The following is a 22,287-nucleotide window of genomic DNA, read 5'->3' on the forward strand; positions in this document are numbered from 1 at the left end:
GCGTAACACGTATTGCCCAACCCTTCCTGTTGGGGCTCAATTGTGAAGGACGCGTTTTACTTGTAGAAGAGTAACGCGGATGCTGTGCTCTATTCCTTCGGTATTAAGGGCTCTTCTGGATGGATTCAATAGTTTGACAGGTGAGTAAACTTCAGGAAATTATTGCAACAGCACCAAGATCGCATGCTAGAGCATCCATGCAAGGATTTGTGTTCGAGGCCCCATCAACGAAAAGGTATTTATTCTGTTAAAACAAGTACTTACGCTACACATTATATCATAATTTATCCATAGTAAGGACGGTACATAGAGTTAGGCAAGTTTTACTTGTTGTACTCAACTAGACTTAGAGCGCAATGGTATCCCCAAGCTCCCCCTGCCATGACATGTGCGACATCCTAACTCTTCACACATCACAATCAATATGCCACCAAAGCGAGCCGCCAAGGCTGCCTCAACGGACAGAGCACGCAAAAAGACATCGGTTAGCCCCATCACAAGACTTGCGCCTTACACCGACTTCTTCAAGGACCCTCCGAACGTTGATGAACTGATGAACAGTGTTTTGGATCCATCGCCCGAGGGTAAGTGCCAAATATGATTGCGTTTATATGGCTCGCCGTCAAGCAGCGCAAACACTTACGACATCACTAGAAAACAATAGGTATCCCTGCCGCGTCGACCGCTCCTGCTGCCGAGGATGCAGGCACCAGTGCTGAGCGCGCCGCTCAACCCGCCGTTCAACCCGCCGCTGGTGTGCAATACCGAGGGCTACAGATGAAATTCCCTGGAGCAGCAGGACTGAGTGAAAAAAACCGGCCGAATATATCCTTGGCAACACGTTATCTGCAGGACCGGCTCCGAAGGATGACGGAGGGTGACGCCGACCTGTCGAAACTTCGTCTGACAAAGGGAACCAAAGTCTTCACAGACCTGGCGATGGAAATACACAAGACAGAGCCGAGGCTTTCTTAGATTACACAGCATGGGCTTTACTCCATGTTTGAGCGCGTTGTGAAGATGCGCCGCGAGATGCTGGAGTTACAGGAGATATTGACGGGGTTCAATGTCCCAGAAACGCATTTCGGGAACCTCGCCTTACAGATCTGTGAGATGGACCAGGATATAACCTCGGCTCGGAGGCGAAAGCAGGCAGAGAAGGAGGGCTGACAAATAGAGGCCGATGTGAGGAAGGATCGGGTAGCGCGGAAACTCTTCACGGGCAAAGAATCAGCAACGCCACGGACAACAGCGCATCATGCTTCAGGGGAGGCAACACCCGAGACTGGTCCTTCAACAGCAAGCTCCAATACAACCACATCAACTCACCCATCTGCACCATTTTCTACAGCTGGATCACTATCAAGCGCCAGTCCACAGTCCAGCACTCATGTGTCCAGCAGCAGCAGTCCGTTGGAAGTTAATATCCAATCAGGCTCGACTTCTTCTGGTGCGGCCCTGCCAAGTGGATCTAACAACGGAGCGACGTTTTTGGTTGCGAGAGCTGATCTAAAACTAATTGGCTTCCCTAACTTCAGCTCAGCAACGGACTTGGAGAGCTCCCCTTTCGACTCACCACGACAACCAGTAAACAAACGATCAACATACATGCCTCAAAAGGTAACCAAGGTTGTCAAGAATCTGGTTAACAAACACGATGCTGCTACAGAAGGTATGCATGCTGCTGTTAGGGATTCGCAGGCCCTAGTAACTGAAGCCAAGAAGGAGATTGGTGATATGAAGGGTAACCTTGGCAGGCTCGAGGCGATTGTTCCAGCACAGGCACAACAGCTTTCAGCGCAGGCCCACCAGATTGCAGCACAAAGCGAGCATAACAAACAACTACTCGCGCATATCGACAGGCAGCAACGGTTCATGCTTTATCTTGAACAAAAAACGAACGAGATAGCCAGAACTGTTTACTGCCTCGAAAAACCTGACAACGTCCAGATGCCCAGCACAGTCAAGTCGCAGCCTCACAAATACAGGTGGCAATGAGGTCTCTGCCTCCTGGCATTTATAAATAAGAATAAATTGTCTTTCACTCTTCATTGTGGTATTCTATGTTGCCGTAATTCTGCTCATTGTACCCGATATCAACATCGTTTATGTCCTCGATCTCGGGCACCTCCACATCAGGTACAGCTTCCGCCGCATCATCCTCCTCTTCCTTATCAAAAAAACCAAAATAGTTAGGTCCTGCCATGACATCTCTTCGTTAGTTCCAGAGATCGCGTGGTGCGAGGTATCCTTGAACAGAGGGTGGATGTTCTGTACCTCCGTAATAGGCCAAGGTAGAAGAGTTTCCCCCAATACAGACCTACAAATTTGAAAGAATGGCCTCGACCGGGTACAGGACCCCAGCGCGCATAAGCCCGACTCGCAGTCGTTGACGATAGTTACAAAACTGCCATGTGTTGGAAAATCACCCGAATACCCACTCAACATAGAACCAAGGCGTCCTCATAGCCTCGTTATCTGCATTCTGCTGTGCAGTAACATCACCACGATACGGAGCAAAAATAGGCCACTCACGTCCGTACCCTTCATCCTCATAAATGGCTAATGGACGGCCGTTTACTCCATGCGAATGATGACTGAGAAAAAAACCTGAGTTTAGACTCTGTTAGCATTCGTGCATCATGTCGTCGACTAGGGAAAGGGCTGCCAAGGTGCACAATCAGACCGTCAGGTGTTGCAATAACCTGGTACTTGATGGAATGAGCCCTCTTGTACCCGCTATAAAGCTCCTCTCGGTCGACCATGAGGCGGCAAACCTTAATATGTGTCCCGTCTATGAATCCCCAGCAATCGTCGCGTGCACCGCTGCTGCCAAGGAGTCCAAACGCTGTGACATCAAGCGCACATGGTCAAAGAGCAATAAATGCGACTAGTCCTCATAGAAAAAAACTCAGCACAATGTTGAACGTGACTAATAGCTTCGAGAGGGACCATGGGAAAAACTGCATGGCATCTTTGAATCGCGTCGGAGAGAGGAGCTGATAACGCGACAGACAAATTGCTTCAGCTTGCGTTACTTGGTATCGATTGATCGTGAAGGTTCCTGTAAGGCTAAGGTGATGCACAATGAGCTCCAGCTCGTTCCAGTCAAAGCGGTAGTAGGCTAGGAGGGGGGGGGGAATGATCTGCCAGTTCGACGGGTTTGGCACAGTCGTCAGTAGGAGTAGGTCGTAGACTGCTTTAATGAGATCATCTCGAAAGTGTGTGAACCGGTTCATCTCGTTGAAGGCAGGCATCAGGACGTCCTCTGCATATCGGCGAAGGTTCATTATGGCAACTTCAATAGGCACTACAGGTTCCGCTGGAAGTGCAACCTTGTTGTCCGTGATTGGTCCTGGCACCTCCAAGGCGAAGACGTTAAGAAGGCATCCGTGCTGGACTTTGCGCAAGAGTACAGAAGAGAGACAGAGGCGAGAAGAAGAGGAGTAGAGGCGAGAGGGAGCAAAGAGAACATTCTTGATGGTAACATTGCGGTAGTGCTTAATGCTATAAACAAAAGCTCGCCAAAGACACGAAGCGAGATTAAAGTTATTTTTCCAGGTACGGGAGAAAATGAGTTACACAAGTTTCTTTCGCTATTGCCTATTGGGCGCAGCACTTTTGATATCATAATAAACCTTCTGCACTCATGCAAAGAGGAAAAGCTTGGCCTTTGATGAAAACTGTCCAAGACCCACCCCGATCACAACCCTGTTGGCTTCAACCCTCTGCCTACCGATGGACCACCCAGCCAACTTGAGCAAGTGGTCCGTAATGATAGTAAATGCGGCATCCCTGGCCTTTCTGCCATCCCACTGGTGCTTTCGAAAGCGCATGTTGTTGTTGCTGTAAAAGCTATCGAGTCACTCCTGAACTTTTTCAAGCTCCATAAAAGTATCTATATAGCTAGAGACACCACTGCGGAGAGGGGGCAGATCGCTCTCGATGTCACTGGTTGACTTTGTTTCATTAGGAGGCATTATTCCTTTCTACTCTTCGATCTAGCATTTGAGCTTGAAAGTTGGCTGGTAAATGCCTTTCTGCTTCACAGCCAGATTGTAGTAAGTAGTTGGGCCGGTGGCGGAGATAGCGCCATCGGGTGGCTCTCCCATAAGGGTGTCACTATCTCGGTCGTGGCTAGTCTTCTTAAGCGACAATGCGCTCACACCGACTACACATGCTTGGCCGAGGTCGAGACCTAGGGTCTTGATTCGCTCTGGTCTATATCCTCAAAGAGCTGCGATATCCTTTTAGGTCTTGACAAAGTTTAAGACTTTGGCCAGGTAGTAGTTTGCGCTGCCGACAGTGAAGGTGATTCGAGAGGGCAAGATGTCTTGTGGGAGTCGCCTGTATGTGACCGACTGGAGTTCCTTCAACTTGAGATTCAACAGATGAAGGCGGAACCCGCCGGTTCGAACAGAGCCGCATAGAACATAGTCGCATTTCTTGTAAGAGTTAACGTCGAGGGTATCCAGGATATCCTGTTGAATGAGTTCCAGACGTTGTCGGATCTCTTCCAAGGGCATCAATGTCACCGCAACCTTGTGTCTCCTGCGAACTTTGCGTGGCCCTGTCACACCTCCTTCGACATCCAAATACAAACTTTTGATAAGGAACCCCAGTTCTCTGTTCAAGATCCAATTGACTACATCCGCCTGCACGGAATTGTTAATGAGGTAGAGTCTTGCCAGCGCCTGAAGTTAGAGCCTGAGGAGCTCATTCTGCCAAAAGATGTAGATTACTTCGTTCACTGAAAAGGATATAAATTGCTTTTCCACGGATGTTAGAGAAACTAGCTTGCGGGGGTTCTTGCCGATCTGGTTCAGGAGAAGGATGAACTTTTCGATTGCGGACACACCACTGCGAATGTGTCGTTTTATAAGAGTCCCTTCTCCTTTTGCGGTTTGAGCTGTTTTGGGGAGGCTGTTGCTGTTAGGTCATATTCTTTTGAATAGCTCTCGATTCAACTCATGAATATGACAGCGGCGACTCAGTCAGCTCCTTACCTTTTCATAGAGCTCCAAGCTACCTCTATTGTAGTTCCGCCTAAGCTCTATTGATAGCTGTAACATAGCAGCTCGCAGCGCCAGCATTCCTGGATATGCACTTCTCGTCTTTATCTCGACTGTATTTCATTTGTTCAATAAGCCTAAGTTTTGCACTCGATCATTGAACTCTTGGATACACTTTCAGACCTTGATTTTTTCCTGTAGATTGCCTGAGTAGAGGTATCGCAGTAACATGAAAAGGAGCGGCTACTAAGGGCGGCCCTTGCCTTCCACGCCATCGTCATCCTGCTGTTGCTGCTCCTCCTCGCAACTCTTGGAAGTTTTATTCTCGATTGAGTCCTGCGGGGGAAGCGCTAGGCGCGCCTTAGAAAGCACATAGACTGTTGCTATTACAACCAATTCATGGGAGCTATATCAGCATCCCTGTTTATCGTTTCCACATTTTATTATTATGGAGGATTGACTATCAAGGGTAACAGAACTGTAGACAAATTGTAGAGAAAGAGAGAAAGAACTCTGGCATGGTTGCGCAATGCCGTCTAAGGAAGGACCACCATGCCTGTGCCTGTGCCGCCGACCTGCGAGATGTCGCAGATTGTGCAGAGGTTGCCCTGGAACTCTGGCTTGAAGTGGCCGCGACAGTACGGGCACTGCACGCTGGGCGACCCGCGGTAGATGGGCGTGTACGAGATGCCGCACACAACAAACGAGTTGTACTATATCATGAGCAAAAAACGAAACCGGGATCATGCAGTGGTTAGCACAAGGAAACGAAAGAGCTCCATTCCATTGCCTTGAAAAAGGCACCGCCATCCGCATATTCTTCCTGACTTGTATATGTTACCTGGTCGTAGTCCAGCTGGATCTCGTCCCGTGGGTTGCGCTCAGCAACTTGCTGGATCTGCCGTGCTAGCGTCGCTGCCTGCCCAGGAGGAGCCAGCTCCAACAGGCGACGTGCAAACGTCTGTGCAGACTGCAGGTTCTTGTGCTTGTAACAGGCCGTCATGGCCGTGCGTAAGCTAATGATCATGTGCCTAGGCTGGAGCTGGACCCCTGTGAAGTACGCCGCGAGCTCCAGCATCCTCTTGACGCCTGCCGCCGACCCATCGTTCTGCACCTCACGGCGACTCAGCTCAATGCTCAGTCCGAGGATGTATTCACGGCAGACACCCACCAATTGAAGCACCTATGTGGAACAAACGGGGCACACAAAACAACCAGCACGTCGCCTATTAGTTTCTTAATCGCTCATACCTGCAACACATCATGCCCTCGTGCGTCCTTTATAGATCCCTGCCATACCTCCTCTGCCTCTGATGCTTGGGTGACCACTGTCAACAGCAGCGAATGCAGGATTCCTCTGAACAATGTGCACGCCTCTGTAAGCTTGTTCGATGTCGTCGCCTTGTATGCGTCCTGCAGCTCCTTGCTGATCAGCGACTGGAAACTCTTGACCAGCACAGGCAGTGCCTTTCTCTGGTCGGTCTCTGCAGGGTTGCGCCGCACTGGCAGCATGATCGAGGGCATCCCTTCGTTTCCTGTGACGATCGCACGGCTGGCTTGGAAGATGGACAGGAAGTGGTCCTTCAGCGGCTCAAAGTTGACAGCACCAACCTGGCGGTTCAGCAGCTGGTGACATACGCGACAAGAAAAGAAGAAAGAAGAAGGAAGGAAGAAAGAGGAAAGAAAGAAGAAAGAAGAAAGAAGAAAGAAGAAAGAAGAAAGAAGAAAGAAAAAAGAAGAAAGGGATCAGCTGGGAGCCATCAAACATGGCCGCATTAGCTTTCATATAGCAACGCTTCCCATCACCGTACCTGCATCGCTGACTCAAACGCGCCTGCTGCGACATGATCCGCAGCCAAGGGCGAGTTCTGGCACCAGATCTCAGCCTCACTCTGGCCTGCAACTGGAATCGTCAGCCCGCTGTCCTCTGCAACAATCGCCCCTGTCTCTGCATGGAGCTCTGCTGCAAGGTCTGCGTCCAGATCCCATCCACCATCGCCGTCCATGTCCAGTCCATCGTTGGCCATAGGAGCCAGTGAAGTTCCGTTATGACCCGCCGATGGGACACTGAACTCGTCATCCATGCCCCACTGATCCGCCTGAGCCTCGGGCTCCGATGCAGCGATCGGCTCTGGCGCTGCAACCCCCTCCATGTCTCCAGAGAAAACGCTCTCAAAGTAGCTGCGCGAGACCGCTAGCTGGGGCCAGTTCGAGTCGTGCACTTGCATCAAAGGTCTCGGCGGCACCAGCAGCGTGCCCTGGCTAGGCAGATCTGCAACGTCCTCAGGGGTAAGTCCAGCACTCTCGAGGATCTCGTCTGCAATCTCGTCCATGCCATGTGTCCTTGCAGTCAGATATGCCAACGGTGCTAGTCATAGGCACAACACAGATGTCGAACAGTACGAAATAAACAGCTGTCAGTCTTTGCCCATAGCCTTCCCAGTCACTCCTGTTCAGAAGAGCAAAAATGAAAATAAAAAATACAGAATACATGGCATGCCAGGCAACCACCGAAGCACTGCCCATTAGCTGCTCGCAAACCCATGACTCACCTTGACCAACCTCCCGCAAAAGACGGACGCGCTCCTCCACATTGCCCAGGAAAAGCGAGTTGTGGAACCGCGACATGGCATCGCCTCGCTTCTCTGCAATCATCAACATCCTGGACAGGTTGTTGGCACTGCCCGTCGCCAAGTAGAGGAACGAGAGCCGGTCAAAGTTCCTGACTCTTTGGTAGCACAGCTCCACAATCTGGTGGTTGCCCTGACGGAGCGCCTCCTGTGCTAGCTTGTTCCAGTACTCGTCCTTGTTCATCGCCTTGGCAGTCTCCAGTCCGACCTCCAGGTTGCCACACTCCAGCGCAAGCTCGAACCGCGTCTTGTCTTCACGCACAAAGTGGAGTGCAATCTCAGGGTATCCCTTCTTCTGCAAGTACGCAATAATCGACTGTCCCACCAGGTTGGAGTTACGAATGATCTGCAGAACCTCGTCATAGTTGCGCTTCGTCAGCGCCAGCTTGAACCGGTACTCGGTCGGGTCGATCGCAATCGTGCGCGTCTTGCCGTCCCGATCCAGACAGTACACATTCTTGCCTCGGATCCGTGTCAGGTAGATGGGCTGGTCAAGGGTGCGGATGATGCCATTGTCCCTAGAAAGAAATTAAGCACACAAATGAACAGTGTCAGCTAGTCTCACACATGGATTCGCATTTCATGGCCCACCCGTAATCCATAGCAGCGCCGCCAACCTACCCCTGAGGAAGTGCGTATTTGATGTGGTTCAGCGTCGAGTAGATCAGGATCCCGCTCTCGTCCCACGCCGCGCTCTTGATGCGGATCGTCTCGTGGATAAGACACGTCTGCTCCAGCGACTTGGTGGCAATCGTGATCGTGTGCTTGCTGAGAAGCGCAACATAGGCCATGTCCGCCGACCACACCACATACTTGACCGGGGGCGTCGTCACCTCGGAAATGGTCCTGCGCTGCTGGATATCGTACAGGATCACAGAGGTAGGCGTGCTGAGCAAGAGCTGTCCCGTGCCCGCATAAAAGATCTCGTTCACCACATTCGGGGTCTTGAACGACTTGGTGCTGTTGTTCTGCAGATCTCGGATCGTGATTGTCTGGTTCGCCTTCTCCAGCACTGCAAAGCGGTTGCGCGCAATAAAGATCGCCGAATTGCCTGAGCCACGCTTGCCGTCGCCCGTAGGCTCCCGAGCATCGCCCCCAATCTCCTTGGGAAGACTGTACAGCTCATACGTGCCTCCATCAGCCGTCGACGTGACCAACACCGCGCGTTCTGCCGGGTTGTACGACAGCGCCCTCGGCTGCACAAATTGCGATCCTGTCCTGCGCACAGAGAGAACAGCCGTGTCCTGAGAGTTGGAATAGTCGTGCACGCGGAGGTACTTGTCCTTGATGTAGTACAGGCTGTTCTGGTGCACAGCATACGCTGGCCGCTCTCTCTCCAATTTGAACACAATCAGCCCATTGTCGTGACCTGGGCATAGCGTTTCAGCACAAGAACACACCAAGACAGTTAGGACCCAGTCACTCCATCCCACGTGCATGCGAATACCTATCATGCACAACAACATGCAGTCTGATCAGCGCCGATATACATACCGGCTGCAAACAAGTTAAGCTCAGGATGGGCCGTCAGCGCCCAGAATCGGTCGTGCTCGCGTCGGAAGGTCTGAACCGCTGTGCGCTTGGACATGTCCCACACCCGGATGCACTTGTCCTCGGCAACAGAAATAATGAGCTCCTGCCGGTGATGGAAGATCGCGCACGATACGTTGTTTGTATGGCCTCTGCAGGTGTCAACCTCCCAAGCCTTGGTTTCTACAGAGATTCAGGCCGATTAGCAGAGGCAAGAGCAAACGTCCGTATTAACATGTGCATGTGCATCATCTCCTGTCGTTGCTGGAGAAAGAAGAAAGAAGGAAAGGGAGGAGCAGGAAAGCACCCTTGCACATCGCCATTAATTGCCATCAATTACCATTCATCCTCCACAGCTTGACTTGGCGATCGTCGCCGGCAGACACAATCAGCGGCAGGGTAGGGTGGAATGTCGCCCAGTTGACGCTGCGGTCGTGGCCCTCGAGAACGTACTTTACAATAGCATCCGTGCTTCCAAAGATGTCCGCCTGCTGTGAGGCACGATGCGCGCTCTCGTCGTACGCAACCGTCCCTGGCGCCGCGTTCTTCTTTCGCAGTCCTGTTAGAGTCGTGGCAACAAAGAGGCAGAGTAACAAACGACGTGTTAGAACGAGAATGGCAACAGCCGTTATAGCAGCAACTATTCCCACATAGTCATCCAGCGATATTGGCGCCTATTGTCAATAATCCCCCATCCTCTCTCCCCCCTCCCTTCCGCTTATCACCCTTTATCGCCTCCACATAACCGCTTGCAAGACTTGCCTGAGATGTCCCAGACACGCACGGTCTGGTCCAGCGACGCCGACACAATAAGATCCTCCTTGGGGTGGAACTGCGCGCTCATCACATAGTGGTTGTGTCCGGTCAGGATGGCGATGCAGTTGCGCGACTGCCAGTTCCAGATGCGGATCGTCTGGTCGTCTGAGCAACTCAGGATCCAGGGGTATTCGTGGTGGAAGTACACGGTGCGGACATAGTCCAGATGGCCCGTCAACGTAAACTGGCAGCGACGCGTCTTGTAGTTCCACACCTTGATCTTGTAGTCGTCTCCTGCCGATACAAACAGTGGCTGCGACGGATGGAACGCGATTCCTCGGACGGGACCTGACAAAACAAGCGGCACAAACAGAGGAGCGATCAGAAAGAGCACCATGTCGGTCATCTGCACCCGGCCACCATCTCTAGCTTCCATGTGCTGCACATACCATCGTGTTCATCAAAGCGCTCCAAGAGGGTGCCCATCCTGTAGTCCCACAGCTGGATCGAGCCGTTGTGGAGGGCTGCAAGGATCCATGGTCGCTTTGGATGAAAGGCCACGCCCTTGACGCGATTGCTTTTGGACTCGAACTATCATCGGAGTCGTTGTGTCCAGGATGTTAGTACAGGCATTGCCAAGTGATGGCATGGGTTCGTCTTGAAGCGACCCGCAGCGAAGAACCAGACAGCGAGCGATACCTTTGTGAGCATCTGCATCGTGAAAAAGATGAACTAGCGGTGGACGTGGTAAAGATGGTTCGCACACTCACTCGCTGCAGTCTCAGTTCCTGGTTGCGAGGCCAATGAAAAGAAAGATGCAAGAGGGGATGAGTATTGAGGTTTGAAGGTATTCAGTCGATGAAAAATAAAGTGATGAGAAATGGAAGAAAGGACAGGTTTTTCGCGCCCTAGACTTTTCTGTACACACTCTAAACGTTCACTCAAGCAAGCAATTGGCTGTGCGAGACGTAGATGGTTCTAAGAACGTGGTAAAACACTTCTCTTTTATTACTTGCGCATCGTCTACTTGATATGAGCTAGGTCCCTCGGATAGAAAAAACATCTTTAGCGGGTCTATGAAGACAAAAAACATCGTTAGCCTTGGTGTACCACTTCAATTGCTGAAAATTCAACCAAGGAGGAAACATTACCTTGGTGAAACCGATGGCGGCAGAGTTCTCACGGAAGCACTGACGGCAAATGTTGAGGCCGTACTTGCGGATCAAGCCAGCGGGGTGAGTGCAGACACGGCTATTAGGGATGAAGCATTGGTTGAGCGAGCGATTAATCCAATTGATTCAAGGAACTAGGATAGTACTGAGTATCATATAGGCGAACGGTTTCCATAGAAGTCGTTTTGCTGGCTTCAGGTACTGGTAGCTGTGCCCAAAGGCTGCTTTACTAAGTCCTGGTCTTGCTACAAGCAACCTCCTTGTAGCAGATATGTGTTCTATGGTCGATAGGGCGATTTCACTCCGACTGCCTTGCCAAAGCCCGGCTCCATTGGGTTTGATCTGTCATTCGTGATGTAGTCCGATCGTGCTGTCTTATTGACGCAACCTTGCTTTCTAGTTTCTCTGTCTTTCGCCATTGCCTTCATGGAGCAAAGCTTCAACCGCTTACCACTCGCGGGAGCCCTTGCCATAGCCACGGGGGTGGGAGTTCCAGATGTTACTATGAGCCATGATGATCGATCCGAAAAGTTGAAGCAAAAAAACATTCCTGTGATTCCAAGAACAAGTACCTCAAAAACGAGATTGTCACGTGCGGTAGGTCATTTTCAAAATTGACGCGATTTTCTGTGGCCCAAGATTTAGACGCACTGGTCCGAGGGTTAACGACGACTTTAAGAACAGAAAACGCTACTCATCCATAATATTCTTACGAAGGACTGACAAGATCAGATTGAAAGACATAGTCATAAAGTGTCGTTAAATAGAAATACAAGTTTTATTATCCATATATATGATGAGGTAATCAACCGTGATCGGGCCGAGAAGATTTTCTAGATCGGACGCGCCTTCTTGCTCACCCGTACAGCCGCAATTCCGCTACGTGAAGTCGTAGCTTTCTTGGAAGTGCCCTTGGCCCTTGTCTTTGTAGAGGTACCGCGCTGTTTCTCGGCCGGTGCAGTGCACGCGTTTGCGAAATGGCCCATCTAGACAAGCATGACACATAATAATAATATTAGGAAAACGTCAGGTATAGCAAAAGGGCAACTGGATACTTTCATCGTAACAGCAGGACGTGCATATGTGCATCTGGTGCCATGCATTCACCTTTTGGCATTTGAAGCACGTTTTATCCGCTTGAAAAGAGGAACCGCCGTGCTGCTGTTGCTGCCCCGCTGCTTGGCCTGAGTTCAACTCGTCATCCCACTTAAAAAAATCGCAGCCTCTCTGCTTGCTGCAGCGCCAAAACACTCGCCCGTTGTTCTTCGATGACTTCAGCTCCATGGCTACCAGCCCGCAGAGACACCTGGGCTTTGTCTCTGGTGCATTTCCTGTCTGCAGATTTTGAATGAACGCCTCCATGACAGCCTGTAAAATCCACATGATAAGAGTGAGATAAACCCAGAGTGGACGACAGCATAATGTTAGTTTACGCATTCAGGCCTTCAATCAAGTCTAACTAAGGCTACATAGCCCTGTAGCCATAAGTGTAAAAATATATATAAAAGCCTTACTTCGTTGGCACGCTGCGGAAATGTCTCAACTGGATGGTGTTGTTGATGATGATTTGTCGATCTATGGCTCAATACTCCCGCATCCTCTGCGAAGGCAAAGAATCCACATTGTTGTTCGCGGGGCTTGCTGCATGTGAAAAACAGCCGTCCTTGGTTCTCGCCTTCTTTGACCACCCTCCTTTCAACAGCAGGAGGGCGACCATCACAATGGCAGATGACCGCAGCAGCGGATCCTGTGGTTGATAGGCCCCTAGATAATTGATGTGTCTGAAGAAAGGCGGCGCTCGATCCTACATTGCCAGAACTGAAATTGTTGCTAGAGTTGGGACGGACGCTTCCATCCTGGGCCTGGCCATGCCCATCTCTGGGGTTCCTTGGCGCAGGCTGCCCAGCTGGTCTAGGAGGAGGGGTTGGTTCTCTGCGTCGTCCAAGGTATCGTTCCAAAGACTAAAAGACCATGCGCAATAAACTGTTAATTTCATCCGTTATTTTTTGACGGGGACAAATAAGTCGCTGTCTTCGTACCTCCAGCAGCACCCGCTGATCCCGGTTGACAATGTCAAAGACATTTCGGTACATGTCGATGCTCTCTCTGACGACCCCCTCTTTTGTCTTGTTTCCAGAGCAGATGAGCTTAAGATTGTTCTCGAGCTAATAGCGGGAAGAAAATAGATCAGGATGTGCTGACAACTCCCGCACTGTCAAAAATGACTTGTCAAGATGCGTCCATTGACTTTACCTCACTTCTTAAAAAAGGCTTCGACAAACTCTTGTCCAGTCCAATATTATCATAACCTTCGACGAGAGCGATCCCAAGAGTAGATGGCGTAAAAACATATTCTCTGTCGCTCTTACTCCGCACAACGTACTCCCGCTTCGTAATTGTCTTGATGTGCTCCGCAATGGTAGCATCCGTGCCTTCAGTCGGTGCAGAAAAACACAGAGGGGAGGTTAGAACCTGAGTCAATACCGAGTACGGTTCATTTGCTGGAATACATACCAATGCCGTTCTTATCCATCAACGCGATGAGCTGACTCTCCGTCAGCAGTGTAGGCGGACTGGTTGCACCGGATTTCATTGAAAATTCTTTAGGTATAAACTCTTCGCCTTCAACAAAGTTTGGAAGCACGTTTCCAGTCCACTTGTCGTAGGGATAAACATCCAAATAATTCCGTTCTTTGATGATCAGCCCTGTCGTCTTAAAGGTCTCCGTGTGAATCCTGACTTCAATGTCCGTCTGGTCGCCTGCTGCATCTTCAGCGCAGCAGGCCAGAAATCGACGAGCTATGAACTCGTACACCCGCTTCTCATTACCGTCCAGGCTCTCCGTATGCATAACCGGGTGAATAGGTGGATGAGCTTGATCATTATTCTTGCCCTTCCTGGGGTTACGATAGCCACCTTCGGTCAGTCGTTGGGCGAATCGACCCCACTGAGTATTGTGCGTCTGTTTCTCTATCAGCCCCATCAAGTCGTAATTCAAGTCAAACTGGTCCGTTTCCGTCCTTGGATATGAGATCCATCCCTTTGTATAGAGACTTTCTGCTGCCTATGTGTTTCCAGCGATTTATAAATACAACGGTACTAAATATCGTCAGCAAAAAACATGACAATGATCGTTCCTTAGAAAGCAAACGACCAAGGCACTTACGGTCATGACCTCATCGGACGGAATTGAGAGAAATTTGGATCCATTTTTCTGAAGTTCAACGGTAGTGAGCGGCAAGGGCCTGCTATAAGAATAGTTATGTGTCCCATTAATCGGTGTCAGTAGCACAGCATCACGACGGCCATCAATCAATACTACCATATACAAATTTAGCTTACTATTTCTTAGTAGGAAGGGACTTGACTTTTGTCACAAGCGCATTGCGACTGAGATTCTCGAGACAAGCCTCATAGATAATCATGCATGCCAGCTGGTCAAACAGATGTCCGCGTTGCCATGTAAAAGTTGCATCGACGCCGTCCTTGCTGTGCTTGACCTCCAGTTTCCAAAAGGTTTCGGGTATAAAATTCTCCACTCGTCGGTACTGGTCCACCACAAAGCCCAGAGTCGGAAACTGGCATGGACCTACGTTTAAATGAAATCCGTTCACGCAGACATTGTTAACTCATTGATAGTACGCACTGCTGACGTTTAGTACCGCAGCTTGTCTGATCAGAGCACATGCAGCCGACCGAGTTCGCACATACCATAGCTAATCACGCCCTCTGCCAACTCAGGGAAGCGGCCCTGGAGGGTAAGGGTTTGAAAGCGTGTGAAAGATGCGCCGATCCTAAGGTCCAGTTCTATCCGTGCATCAACGGCGTCGGCCTGGCGCATATCTAAATGAACAGGGTTTTGCATGGCTCTATGCACCTCACTAGAAGAGTTTGCTGGCGGCAGCAGCAGTGGTGTCAGCAAAAGATGAGCTGAGGTATACAGCCTTTAGCTGTCATATGAAAGACACGATCCGACTTACGCTGGAGTAACGGAGCTAAAGCGTGCTCGGCATATCTTCAACCGGCGATTCTCGCGTTGGCATACGTTGGCGATCTCTGCTCCGATGTTCTCCCCTTCTCGATCACAATCCGTCCAAATCATAACCTGGTCTGCCAACCGCGATTCCATTGCAAGGTTTCTTTCCACTGAAATCAAATCCTGCGTGATGAAAGGGCCAAGAAAGATGAGAGTGTTAGAAGGGCATGATTCCAGTATGATCCCAGCATCCAATTCCAAGATAAGGTACATATACCTTAGACGTCGCCTTTTCTACTTGGAGCTCAAAAAGCTGGACAGGAGCGCAGCTGCCCCATTTTCTATATTGTGTAGGAAAGTCCGTGCTCATCAAGTGTCCACGCACCGCGGTCATGACTACGTGAGTCATCGTGTTGTTCGGTAGCCTATACGAAAACTCAAAGTTGCGCGTGTATTGATCGTTCGTTGGCCGCTGTAGAAGATACTGTTATTATACGTTCATGATTTGGAAAATAAAAAAAAAAGATACTGCCAATAAATTGTCAACATACCGTAGTGTATTGCCCATTGGACAGAATCGCTGCAAGGGACTTTGACATTGCTGGCTTCTCAGCAACGCAGAGAATCCTCATGGTGGCATTCAGTAATGCTCTGTATGAGTTGCAAAGTGTAACGATTGGTGGCGCAAAGAAGCAAAAACGGTTGGCTCGGCGAATTCAGATGGATGTCGACACTGGCTTTGTCCAGGTGTATCCACTTGTAGCTGTGGCCGTAGTTAGCAAGACTAATGAAGCCTCAGTATGCTTCGGTGTACAAGGTTGCCACGCAGCGTCTCGCTTTTCCGTTGCAGGGTTGGTCGAAGTATCGAAGTATGGCGGTTTAGTTGAAGAAACAAACAAGGTCGCGAAATAAATTTTAATATATAATTGAACACCAAACCTCTTCTAACTGAAGTTCAAGTCAATTCAATGGGCCCTGAGGTACCTCCATAAAGTCAAAGGCCGAGCCCTAATCGATAGCACCAAGCAACCCCAAAATAGCTCCATATAGCAAACATGTTCATTGAACATTTATTCATCAACAAGTCTTGTGCTACAACAGGAAACAAGGACATGCTAGAAAATCGAATCTTTTATTCCAGCGAACGCGCGAACACGGTTGCCGTAGTTTCTAAAAACGATGTAGCATTTAGCGGGTCTAGACCGAGTAGGGAAGATAATCACAAAATTAGCTCATGACATACGAAGGCAACCGAAGTCGACAACTTCAAATAACAACTGCATTGCAGCCAGTAGACGAACCTTGGTGAAACCGATGGCGGCAGAGTTCTCACGGAAGCACTGACGGCAGATGTTGAGGCCGTACTTGCGGATCAAACCAGCGGGGTGAGTGCAGACACGGCTAAAATAAAAACAGTGAAGAAAATAGCGTCAGGAGCTAGCGATAAATAAAGGATAGTGCTTATCCAGGAACAGTCGTCTGTCGACATTGATGATACAGAAAAGCCGAGTCGCTTGTTGGGTGCTGAGGCGTCACACTTCATCACAGATGTTATGGCAGCGACTAGAGAATCGAAGAATCGATCCTACATAGGTCCGCCATCCAGCTCAAAGCCATCCTGAACATAAACGCTCGCAAATCGTTCGCCACCAATTGACCATAGATCCCACATGCAATTGGCATGCGTCCGCTGAGAAGCGATGTTGAACATGGCCGAATCGAATTGACTGGCATTGTAGCAGGATTCCAATGAGCCGCATGGATGATGATCGATTCCATGAATAGAAAAAAAAGTCTCTCTCCTGTATCCTGCGAGGTCTATATAGTGCAGTGGTGCAATGGTGTAATTGCTTACCACTCGCGGGAGCCCTTGCCGTAACCGCGGGGGTGGGAGTTCCAGATGTTGCTGTGAGCCATTTTGTGAATTCGAAGTTTGGATTCAAAAGCGAAAAGAAGGATCTTCTGTGGGTTGGGTGCCACCTGCAAGTAATAGCCAAATGGAAAAAATTATCCGGTCTCCTGATTGGTTGGCATGGGTCAACGTAAGCCACAGAGTCGGATTGTGTACGTGAAGTTCGTGTACTGAAGCAAGCGTCGTGACCGTGGATCGACTGTAAAAGAAACAAACAAAGCAAAAAAAAAAAAGAAGCGAACCTACTTGAACCTGTAAAAGTCACCTTCAGAGTTCCGTCGTCCACACCCACTACCACCTTCTTCGCCCTTTCATTCCCAAATGGCTGGACGTCCTACTACTAAGAGTGCCTCTTCTAAGGCATCTTCAGCAGCATCCCCAAAGAGCAATAAGCGTAAAGTGAATGCCTCCAATAGCGCCACTTCCAAGAAGACCAAGGTCGCTTCTGGCGCCGGCAAGACCTCTGTAAACGCCAAAAATGTTAAACCCATGAACAAAGGCTCCATTAAGGCAGCCACCGAAGACAGCGAGGACGATGATGAATCCTGGGCCTATGGAGCCGTCAGCGAGAGCGAGAGCGAAGCCGATGAATTGGTACGTTTTGTTAAGATTCATACACAGCTATGCCGTCCCTTTTTTTTTTTTTTTTTTCACCCCCAGGCATACTCCTTAGCCATGCGATTTGCTTTATCTCATTGATGTGTTCCTTGTTAATAATCTTATTAGCATGATGACGAGTTCGTATCCGCTGAGGAGGGTTCAGACGTTGAGGTCGGAGCACTGGATGATGACTTCTTGGGTGATGAATTTGCAGCCTCGGATGACGAAGCCAAGGGCCCAGGTACGGCAATCTTTGGATCTGATGAAGAGGGTGAGCAGGACGGGGAGGTTGAAGAAGACGAGGAGGACATTTTCGCCAGTGACAGCGAAGACTCGGATAACGACGATATGGAGACAAAGTCCAAGAAGCTGGATGCGGCTAAGAAGGCTGAGGCCGAGGCTGCTGAGGCGGAATTGCAGACTAACATTATGCTTGAGAGCGACAAGTATGTGCTACCCGGGGACGATCATGAGATCCTTCAGAGCACCGACTTGCAGGTCGTTCAAGCCCGCATTCAGGAAATTATAAGGGTGCTGAATAATTTCAGAGAGATGAGGGAAGGAAACAGGTACAGATTGGCATATGCCTTAATTGCATTCAGCGACCCACTAACTCGTTTGCGGATGAGTTCAGGTCTTGAAAGAGCGTGATATTGACGCATCTTTCTCTTTTATCGATCGGTCGTTTCGCTGCCGAACTAGATCCCGTAACGATTATATCTCCCAGTTGCTCAAGGATCTTTGCCTCTACTACGGATATAACGAATATCTGATGGAGAAATTGTTCTATATCTTTCCTGTTTCGGAGGCGATCGAATTCTTTGAGGCTAACGAGGTGCCCAGGCCTGTCACTATCCGCACCAACACTTTGAAGACTCGTCGTCGCGAGCTCGCTCAGTCTCTGATTAATCGCGGAGTGAACCTCGACCCTATCGGCAAGTGGAGCAAAGTCGGCCTTCAAGTCTTTGACTCTCCCGTACCCATCGGAGCGACTCCTGAGTACTTGGCAGGACACTACATGCTGCAGGCGGCATCTTCATTTTTACCCGTTATGGCGCTTGCTCCTCAGGAACATGAGCGGATTCTGGATATGGCCTCTGCACCAGGAGGAAAGAGTACCTACATTGGTAAGTTGCATATCGCCTTACGACCAAGACGTACCTTGAAGTATTCCTTAGATAGTAGCATGATACCAACACAACAATTTTCTTTCATTCATCTCTATGGCATTATAGCTGCACTGCTCAAGAATACAGGAATGGTGTTTGCAAACGATGCAAATAAGGACCGTACGAAGTCTTTGGTGGCTAACATTCACCGTCTGGGAGTCAAGAACGCTGTTGTCTGCAATTACGATGGTCGCGAATTCCCTGGTGTGATTGGAGGGTTCGACCGTGTGTTACTCGATGCCCCTTGCTCAGGAACAGGAGTCATCTCAAAGGATGCGTCCGTTAAGACCAACAAATCAGAACAGGATTTCCAGATGCTTTCACAACTTCAAAAGCAGCTGGTGCTGAGCGCTATCGACTCCGTTGATGCAGGAAGCAAAACTGGCGGATACATTGTGTACTCGACTTGTTCGGTTACCGTTGATGAGAATGAGGATGTGGTCAACTACGCCCTCCGAAAGCGTCCCAATGTGAAGCTGGTGTCGACTGGACTGGACTTCGGCAAGGAAGGATTTACGCGTTACAGGGAGAAGGCCTTTCATCCCTCCCTCAGCTTGACCAGGCGCTATTACCCACACATGCACAACATGGATGGTTTTTACGTCGCAAAGTTCAAGAAGATAAGCAACAAGATTCCCAAGAAGAACGAGGACAATGCCGACCCAGATGAAGAGGAGGAGTTCACGCCTATCACCGAAGACTCTGGAAAGCGCTCGCGTGGTGGAAAGAAGAAGGATGAGTCGAAGTCGACGACTGAGGAGCCCGTGAAGATCACATTCAACGCCCAGGAAGATGAAGAGCTCATTAGAGGTAAAAACAAGGAAGACGTCGCCTAATACTGCAGTTTGTTAAAGTTGGTGCTGCTGATTATTGACCTTTTTGCCTTCATGTTATTACTTTATCATCTTAGCATCCCAAGCAAAGCTGCTGCAAGCACAAAAGGGCATCAAGCTGCGCCCGAAGGCCTCGTCAAAAGGACAGAAACTGTGAGACGACCCTTTTTTTTTTCTAATTGCATCTAGACCATTCACTATCCGCGAGAGATCGCACTTCATTCAAACAAATAAACTCGAACCCGCTCCACAACCGTACAAGTAATATTGATACGCCCACTTGAGCGTTCACGTAGATTTGGGCAAAAAGTGATGGTGTTAAAGGAGGAGCATATTTGGGAAACGAGAAAAGCAAGGGTGTACTAAATACGTGCAAATGGTGGGAGATTTAGAGGCCCCAGAACGCACGATAAACCTGTCAGTTTACTTATGAAACCTGGGGCCTGCAAATCGCTTAGTGTAGTAATTTTCTGCCGAGCAAGCAAATCGAGAGTCTTGTAACTTGCCGATCATTCGGTTAGAAAATAAAAAAATTGCGGACCGTCTCTGCGGTGCGGATCTTTGGGCTCAGACGCCTAATAGCAAAGTCGTGTCCAGGTGCAAAGCCAATGGCACTTTGCTTGGAAAGACCGATCATTTTGAGCCGCCCGATGTGTGGTTGTTATGATCGAGGTGTTAGTTAACTTGACCTGGTCGAGGAATGCCAATAAAGCTTAAAAAGCATTGGCAGCATTGGCATGTATTTGTTGCGCTGTATGACACATTTGATGTAGCAAAGACGACGTGATGGATGCTATCTCACCATTTCATGAAAGAGCAAGAGCCCTGACTTGAGCTGCAAAATATGCCAACATTCTCGCGACTAGTGCGACGCGACAAGCCTGATTCTCTATAAAGAAGCACGTTAAACGATAAGAACACGGTGAACATGTTCACAAAGAGACATCCATGGCGGAGCAAGCTATTCCTTTACCACCACTACCGCCTCTGGCCATAGCAGTAGCAACGAGATTCTTGTCTTTCTTGCCTTCGCTAGGGGCCTCTGACTTCATACATCATGCAAAGAATGTGTTGTGCAAGGTAGCGATTGAAGATTCCCAAGTCTAATGGTAAACCAGTTTCTTAATACCAGAGAAGCAGCATTCTATGTATAGATCCACCAACGATAGTAAGATCGTACGTGGCAAAAAAACGCTCTCCCAATACGAATGCTATTCCCCGGCTCTATAACATCACTGAGGACTCTATTGAGTACAGATGGGAGGGTTTTACAGTGCGTTTCTGTCGCTTGTTTTGAAGGATCTACATCGCTACAAAGGTTTGTCATTTCTTCTTCATCACCCCTAGATCTCGCTGCTGAATCAACTTTTCGGAAATCAAAGTGCGCCGTTGTCTTTCAAGCACAAGTTTGCTTACACTAGCCGCGAGCGTTTTTCTCAAAAGCCATTTCCACATCGAAGTCTTGGATTCTGTGGAAGATGGCTTCGATGACTATATAAAATAGGTTTTCAGAAATTTTTCGTGCAATGACAGGTTTTGTATGCATTGGGATATAGAAAAGGAGCTGCTGCGGATGAAGATGATTATTCGCTTCAAGTGGCCAAGGCACTCTCCATATCAATAGGCGACGGATAATGAAAGAAAAAACGTCTTAGGTTAAATACTGCTCCTGCCGCCTCCTAGGTTTCCCACACGAAGGTGTTGCAGGCTCGAATCAAGAAGTTACAGGGCCTTCGCCCTACCGACAGTACGCACATTCGTATTAATAAGCACAAACAAATTAAAGGGAGAGAGCTAGCAAAAGAGGAGTGTCGAGCCATCCTATATCACTAAGAGTGTTGCAAAGCATGAGAGAAGGTGGCAAAGCTGCTTCGATAGCCGACCCTATGGAACAATGATTGAAGCTATAGTATTCAAGACGCGCGCCTCCCTTACTTAAACCTCAGTCTTTACCCAATAAAACACAGCATGCCCAGCTCGCGCTTTTTTTCTGAGCTCCTCCCTATCCTAGTGCCGCCAGCACCACTATTACCACCAGTCAGTAAGCACTGGAGTCATCTTCAAGCTCCCGACATCCAAGGAAGATGGTACGGGGGTCCCCAAATGAAGAGGGAATTATGGCAAGATGAAGACAAATATGGAAATTACTACCAGTGTATATCGCTTAACAAACTGCTTGTCGATACATGAACAGACTGAGGATATCAGCTCAATGCAGATCTTAGAGGAATAGTAGTATCGGTTTGAGCAAAAGCAATAAAATATGAGTGTATACATTTGAGTTGACCGGGCAACTCAGGTCAACTCATTCTGATCCTTTAATGTCCACTAAAATGACGGGAGCAATTACAAAAATAAAAATAAAAGGTCCCCCCTACTCGATCTCTGCACCTCTCACCTCACGCAGCCATGCAAAGTGTTGTACTATGTGCGGTTGAGACAGCCCTTTGCAAAGGGATCCAACAAATGTTATTCGGCTGCGATGCTCGTACGCCATTGAGAAGTGAGATTGAAAGAGGAGACATGCGCTTTATCCTTCATCGAAGATATGGACCAACCGTACTAGCACCACTTCAAGGAGGCATGCATCAACGGAGCTACACTTACCTCAGGCGAGAAAGACCGGGCTGATGCTGAGCTTGATACTGCCTATTAAAGCGAATGAATGGAGTATGGGAGTGAGTTAGGAGTGTAGAA

At 49.2% G+C, this 22,287-nt stretch overlaps 8 protein-coding genes across 8 annotated transcripts; 3 read left to right on the plus strand and 5 right to left on the minus strand.

Annotated features, from left to right (window-relative positions):
* Nucleotides 1-424: 424 nt before the first annotated feature.
* Nucleotides 425-1,089, plus strand: BC939DRAFT_530645 (uncharacterized protein; the record flags this gene model as incomplete). Its single annotated transcript, XM_051561578.1, has 2 exons — nucleotides 425-584; nucleotides 665-1,089. 2 exons carry the CDS (start codon nucleotides 425-427, stop codon nucleotides 973-975), a joined length of 471 nt encoding a protein of 156 aa, XP_051410134.1. The 3' UTR covers nucleotides 976-1,089.
* BC939DRAFT_530646 (uncharacterized protein) lies at nucleotides 829-1,998 on the plus strand (the record flags this gene model as incomplete). Its single annotated transcript, XM_051561579.1, has 2 exons — nucleotides 829-1,108; nucleotides 1,205-1,998. The coding sequence occupies exons 1-2, from the start codon at nucleotides 1,000-1,002 to the stop codon at nucleotides 1,996-1,998; spliced, it is 903 nt and encodes a 300-aa protein (XP_051410135.1). The 5' UTR covers nucleotides 829-999.
* Nucleotides 1,999-4,250: 2,252 nt separating this feature from the next.
* On the minus strand, nucleotides 4,251-5,093 carry BC939DRAFT_505063 (uncharacterized protein; the record flags this gene model as incomplete). Its single annotated transcript, XM_051560608.1, has 2 exons — nucleotides 4,251-4,655; nucleotides 5,007-5,093. The coding sequence occupies 2 exons, from the start codon at nucleotides 5,091-5,093 to the stop codon at nucleotides 4,251-4,253; spliced, it is 492 nt and encodes a 163-aa protein (XP_051410136.1).
* Nucleotides 5,094-5,448: 355 nt separating this feature from the next.
* Nucleotides 5,449-10,645, minus strand: BC939DRAFT_458018 (coatomer protein alpha subunit; the record flags this gene model as incomplete). Its single annotated transcript, XM_051556545.1, has 11 exons — nucleotides 5,449-5,725; nucleotides 5,854-6,195; nucleotides 6,312-6,638; nucleotides 6,824-7,380; nucleotides 7,565-8,160; nucleotides 8,264-9,011; nucleotides 9,137-9,355; nucleotides 9,513-9,731; nucleotides 9,935-10,276; nucleotides 10,378-10,519; nucleotides 10,628-10,645. 11 exons carry the CDS (start codon nucleotides 10,643-10,645, stop codon nucleotides 5,549-5,551), a joined length of 3,687 nt encoding a protein of 1,228 aa, XP_051410137.1. The 3' UTR covers nucleotides 5,449-5,548.
* A 348-nt stretch (nucleotides 10,646-10,993) lies between these two features.
* On the minus strand, nucleotides 10,994-11,626 carry BC939DRAFT_530648 (ribosomal protein S14; the record flags this gene model as incomplete). The annotated part of the gene is made up of 3 exons (XM_051561580.1): nucleotides 11,552-11,626; nucleotides 11,080-11,179; nucleotides 10,994-11,002 (listed from the first exon to the last, which is right to left on the minus strand). Exons 1-3 carry the CDS (start codon nucleotides 11,611-11,613, stop codon nucleotides 10,994-10,996), a joined length of 171 nt encoding a protein of 56 aa, XP_051410138.1. The 5' UTR covers nucleotides 11,614-11,626.
* Nucleotides 11,627-11,886: 260 nt separating this feature from the next.
* Nucleotides 11,887-15,952, minus strand: BC939DRAFT_458023 (DNA topoisomerase). Its single transcript, XM_051556546.1, has 12 exons — nucleotides 15,628-15,952; nucleotides 15,354-15,548; nucleotides 15,081-15,259; nucleotides 14,812-14,981; nucleotides 14,443-14,689; nucleotides 14,267-14,348; nucleotides 13,615-14,164; nucleotides 13,354-13,532; nucleotides 13,140-13,265; nucleotides 12,615-13,061; nucleotides 12,208-12,468; nucleotides 11,887-12,086 (listed from the first exon to the last, which is right to left on the minus strand). Exons 1-12 carry the CDS (start codon nucleotides 15,706-15,708, stop codon nucleotides 11,934-11,936), a joined length of 2,670 nt encoding a protein of 889 aa, XP_051410139.1. The 5' UTR covers nucleotides 15,709-15,952; the 3' UTR covers nucleotides 11,887-11,933.
* Nucleotides 15,953-16,121: 169 nt separating this feature from the next.
* On the minus strand, nucleotides 16,122-16,993 carry BC939DRAFT_458024 (ribosomal protein S14; the record flags this gene model as incomplete). Its single annotated transcript, XM_051556547.1, has 3 exons — nucleotides 16,122-16,273; nucleotides 16,378-16,477; nucleotides 16,932-16,993. The coding sequence occupies 3 exons, from the start codon at nucleotides 16,991-16,993 to the stop codon at nucleotides 16,265-16,267; spliced, it is 171 nt and encodes a 56-aa protein (XP_051410140.1). The 3' UTR covers nucleotides 16,122-16,264.
* Nucleotides 16,994-18,017: 1,024 nt separating this feature from the next.
* Nucleotides 18,018-19,593, plus strand: BC939DRAFT_399423 (NOL1/NOP2/sun family-domain-containing protein; the record flags this gene model as incomplete). The annotated part of the gene is made up of 3 exons (XM_051552471.1): nucleotides 18,018-18,157; nucleotides 18,291-18,715; nucleotides 18,824-19,593. The coding sequence occupies 3 exons, from the start codon at nucleotides 18,018-18,020 to the stop codon at nucleotides 19,591-19,593; spliced, it is 1,335 nt and encodes a 444-aa protein (XP_051410141.1).
* Between the last annotated feature and the right edge of the window lie 2,694 nt (nucleotides 19,594-22,287).

The sequence above is a fragment of the Gamsiella multidivaricata genome (assembly GCF_025024155.1).
Source record: "Gamsiella multidivaricata strain RSA 2152 chromosome Unknown BC939scaffold_52, whole genome shotgun sequence".
NCBI classification, from domain to species: Eukaryota; Fungi; Mortierellomycota; class Mortierellomycetes; order Mortierellales; family Mortierellaceae; genus Gamsiella; species Gamsiella multidivaricata.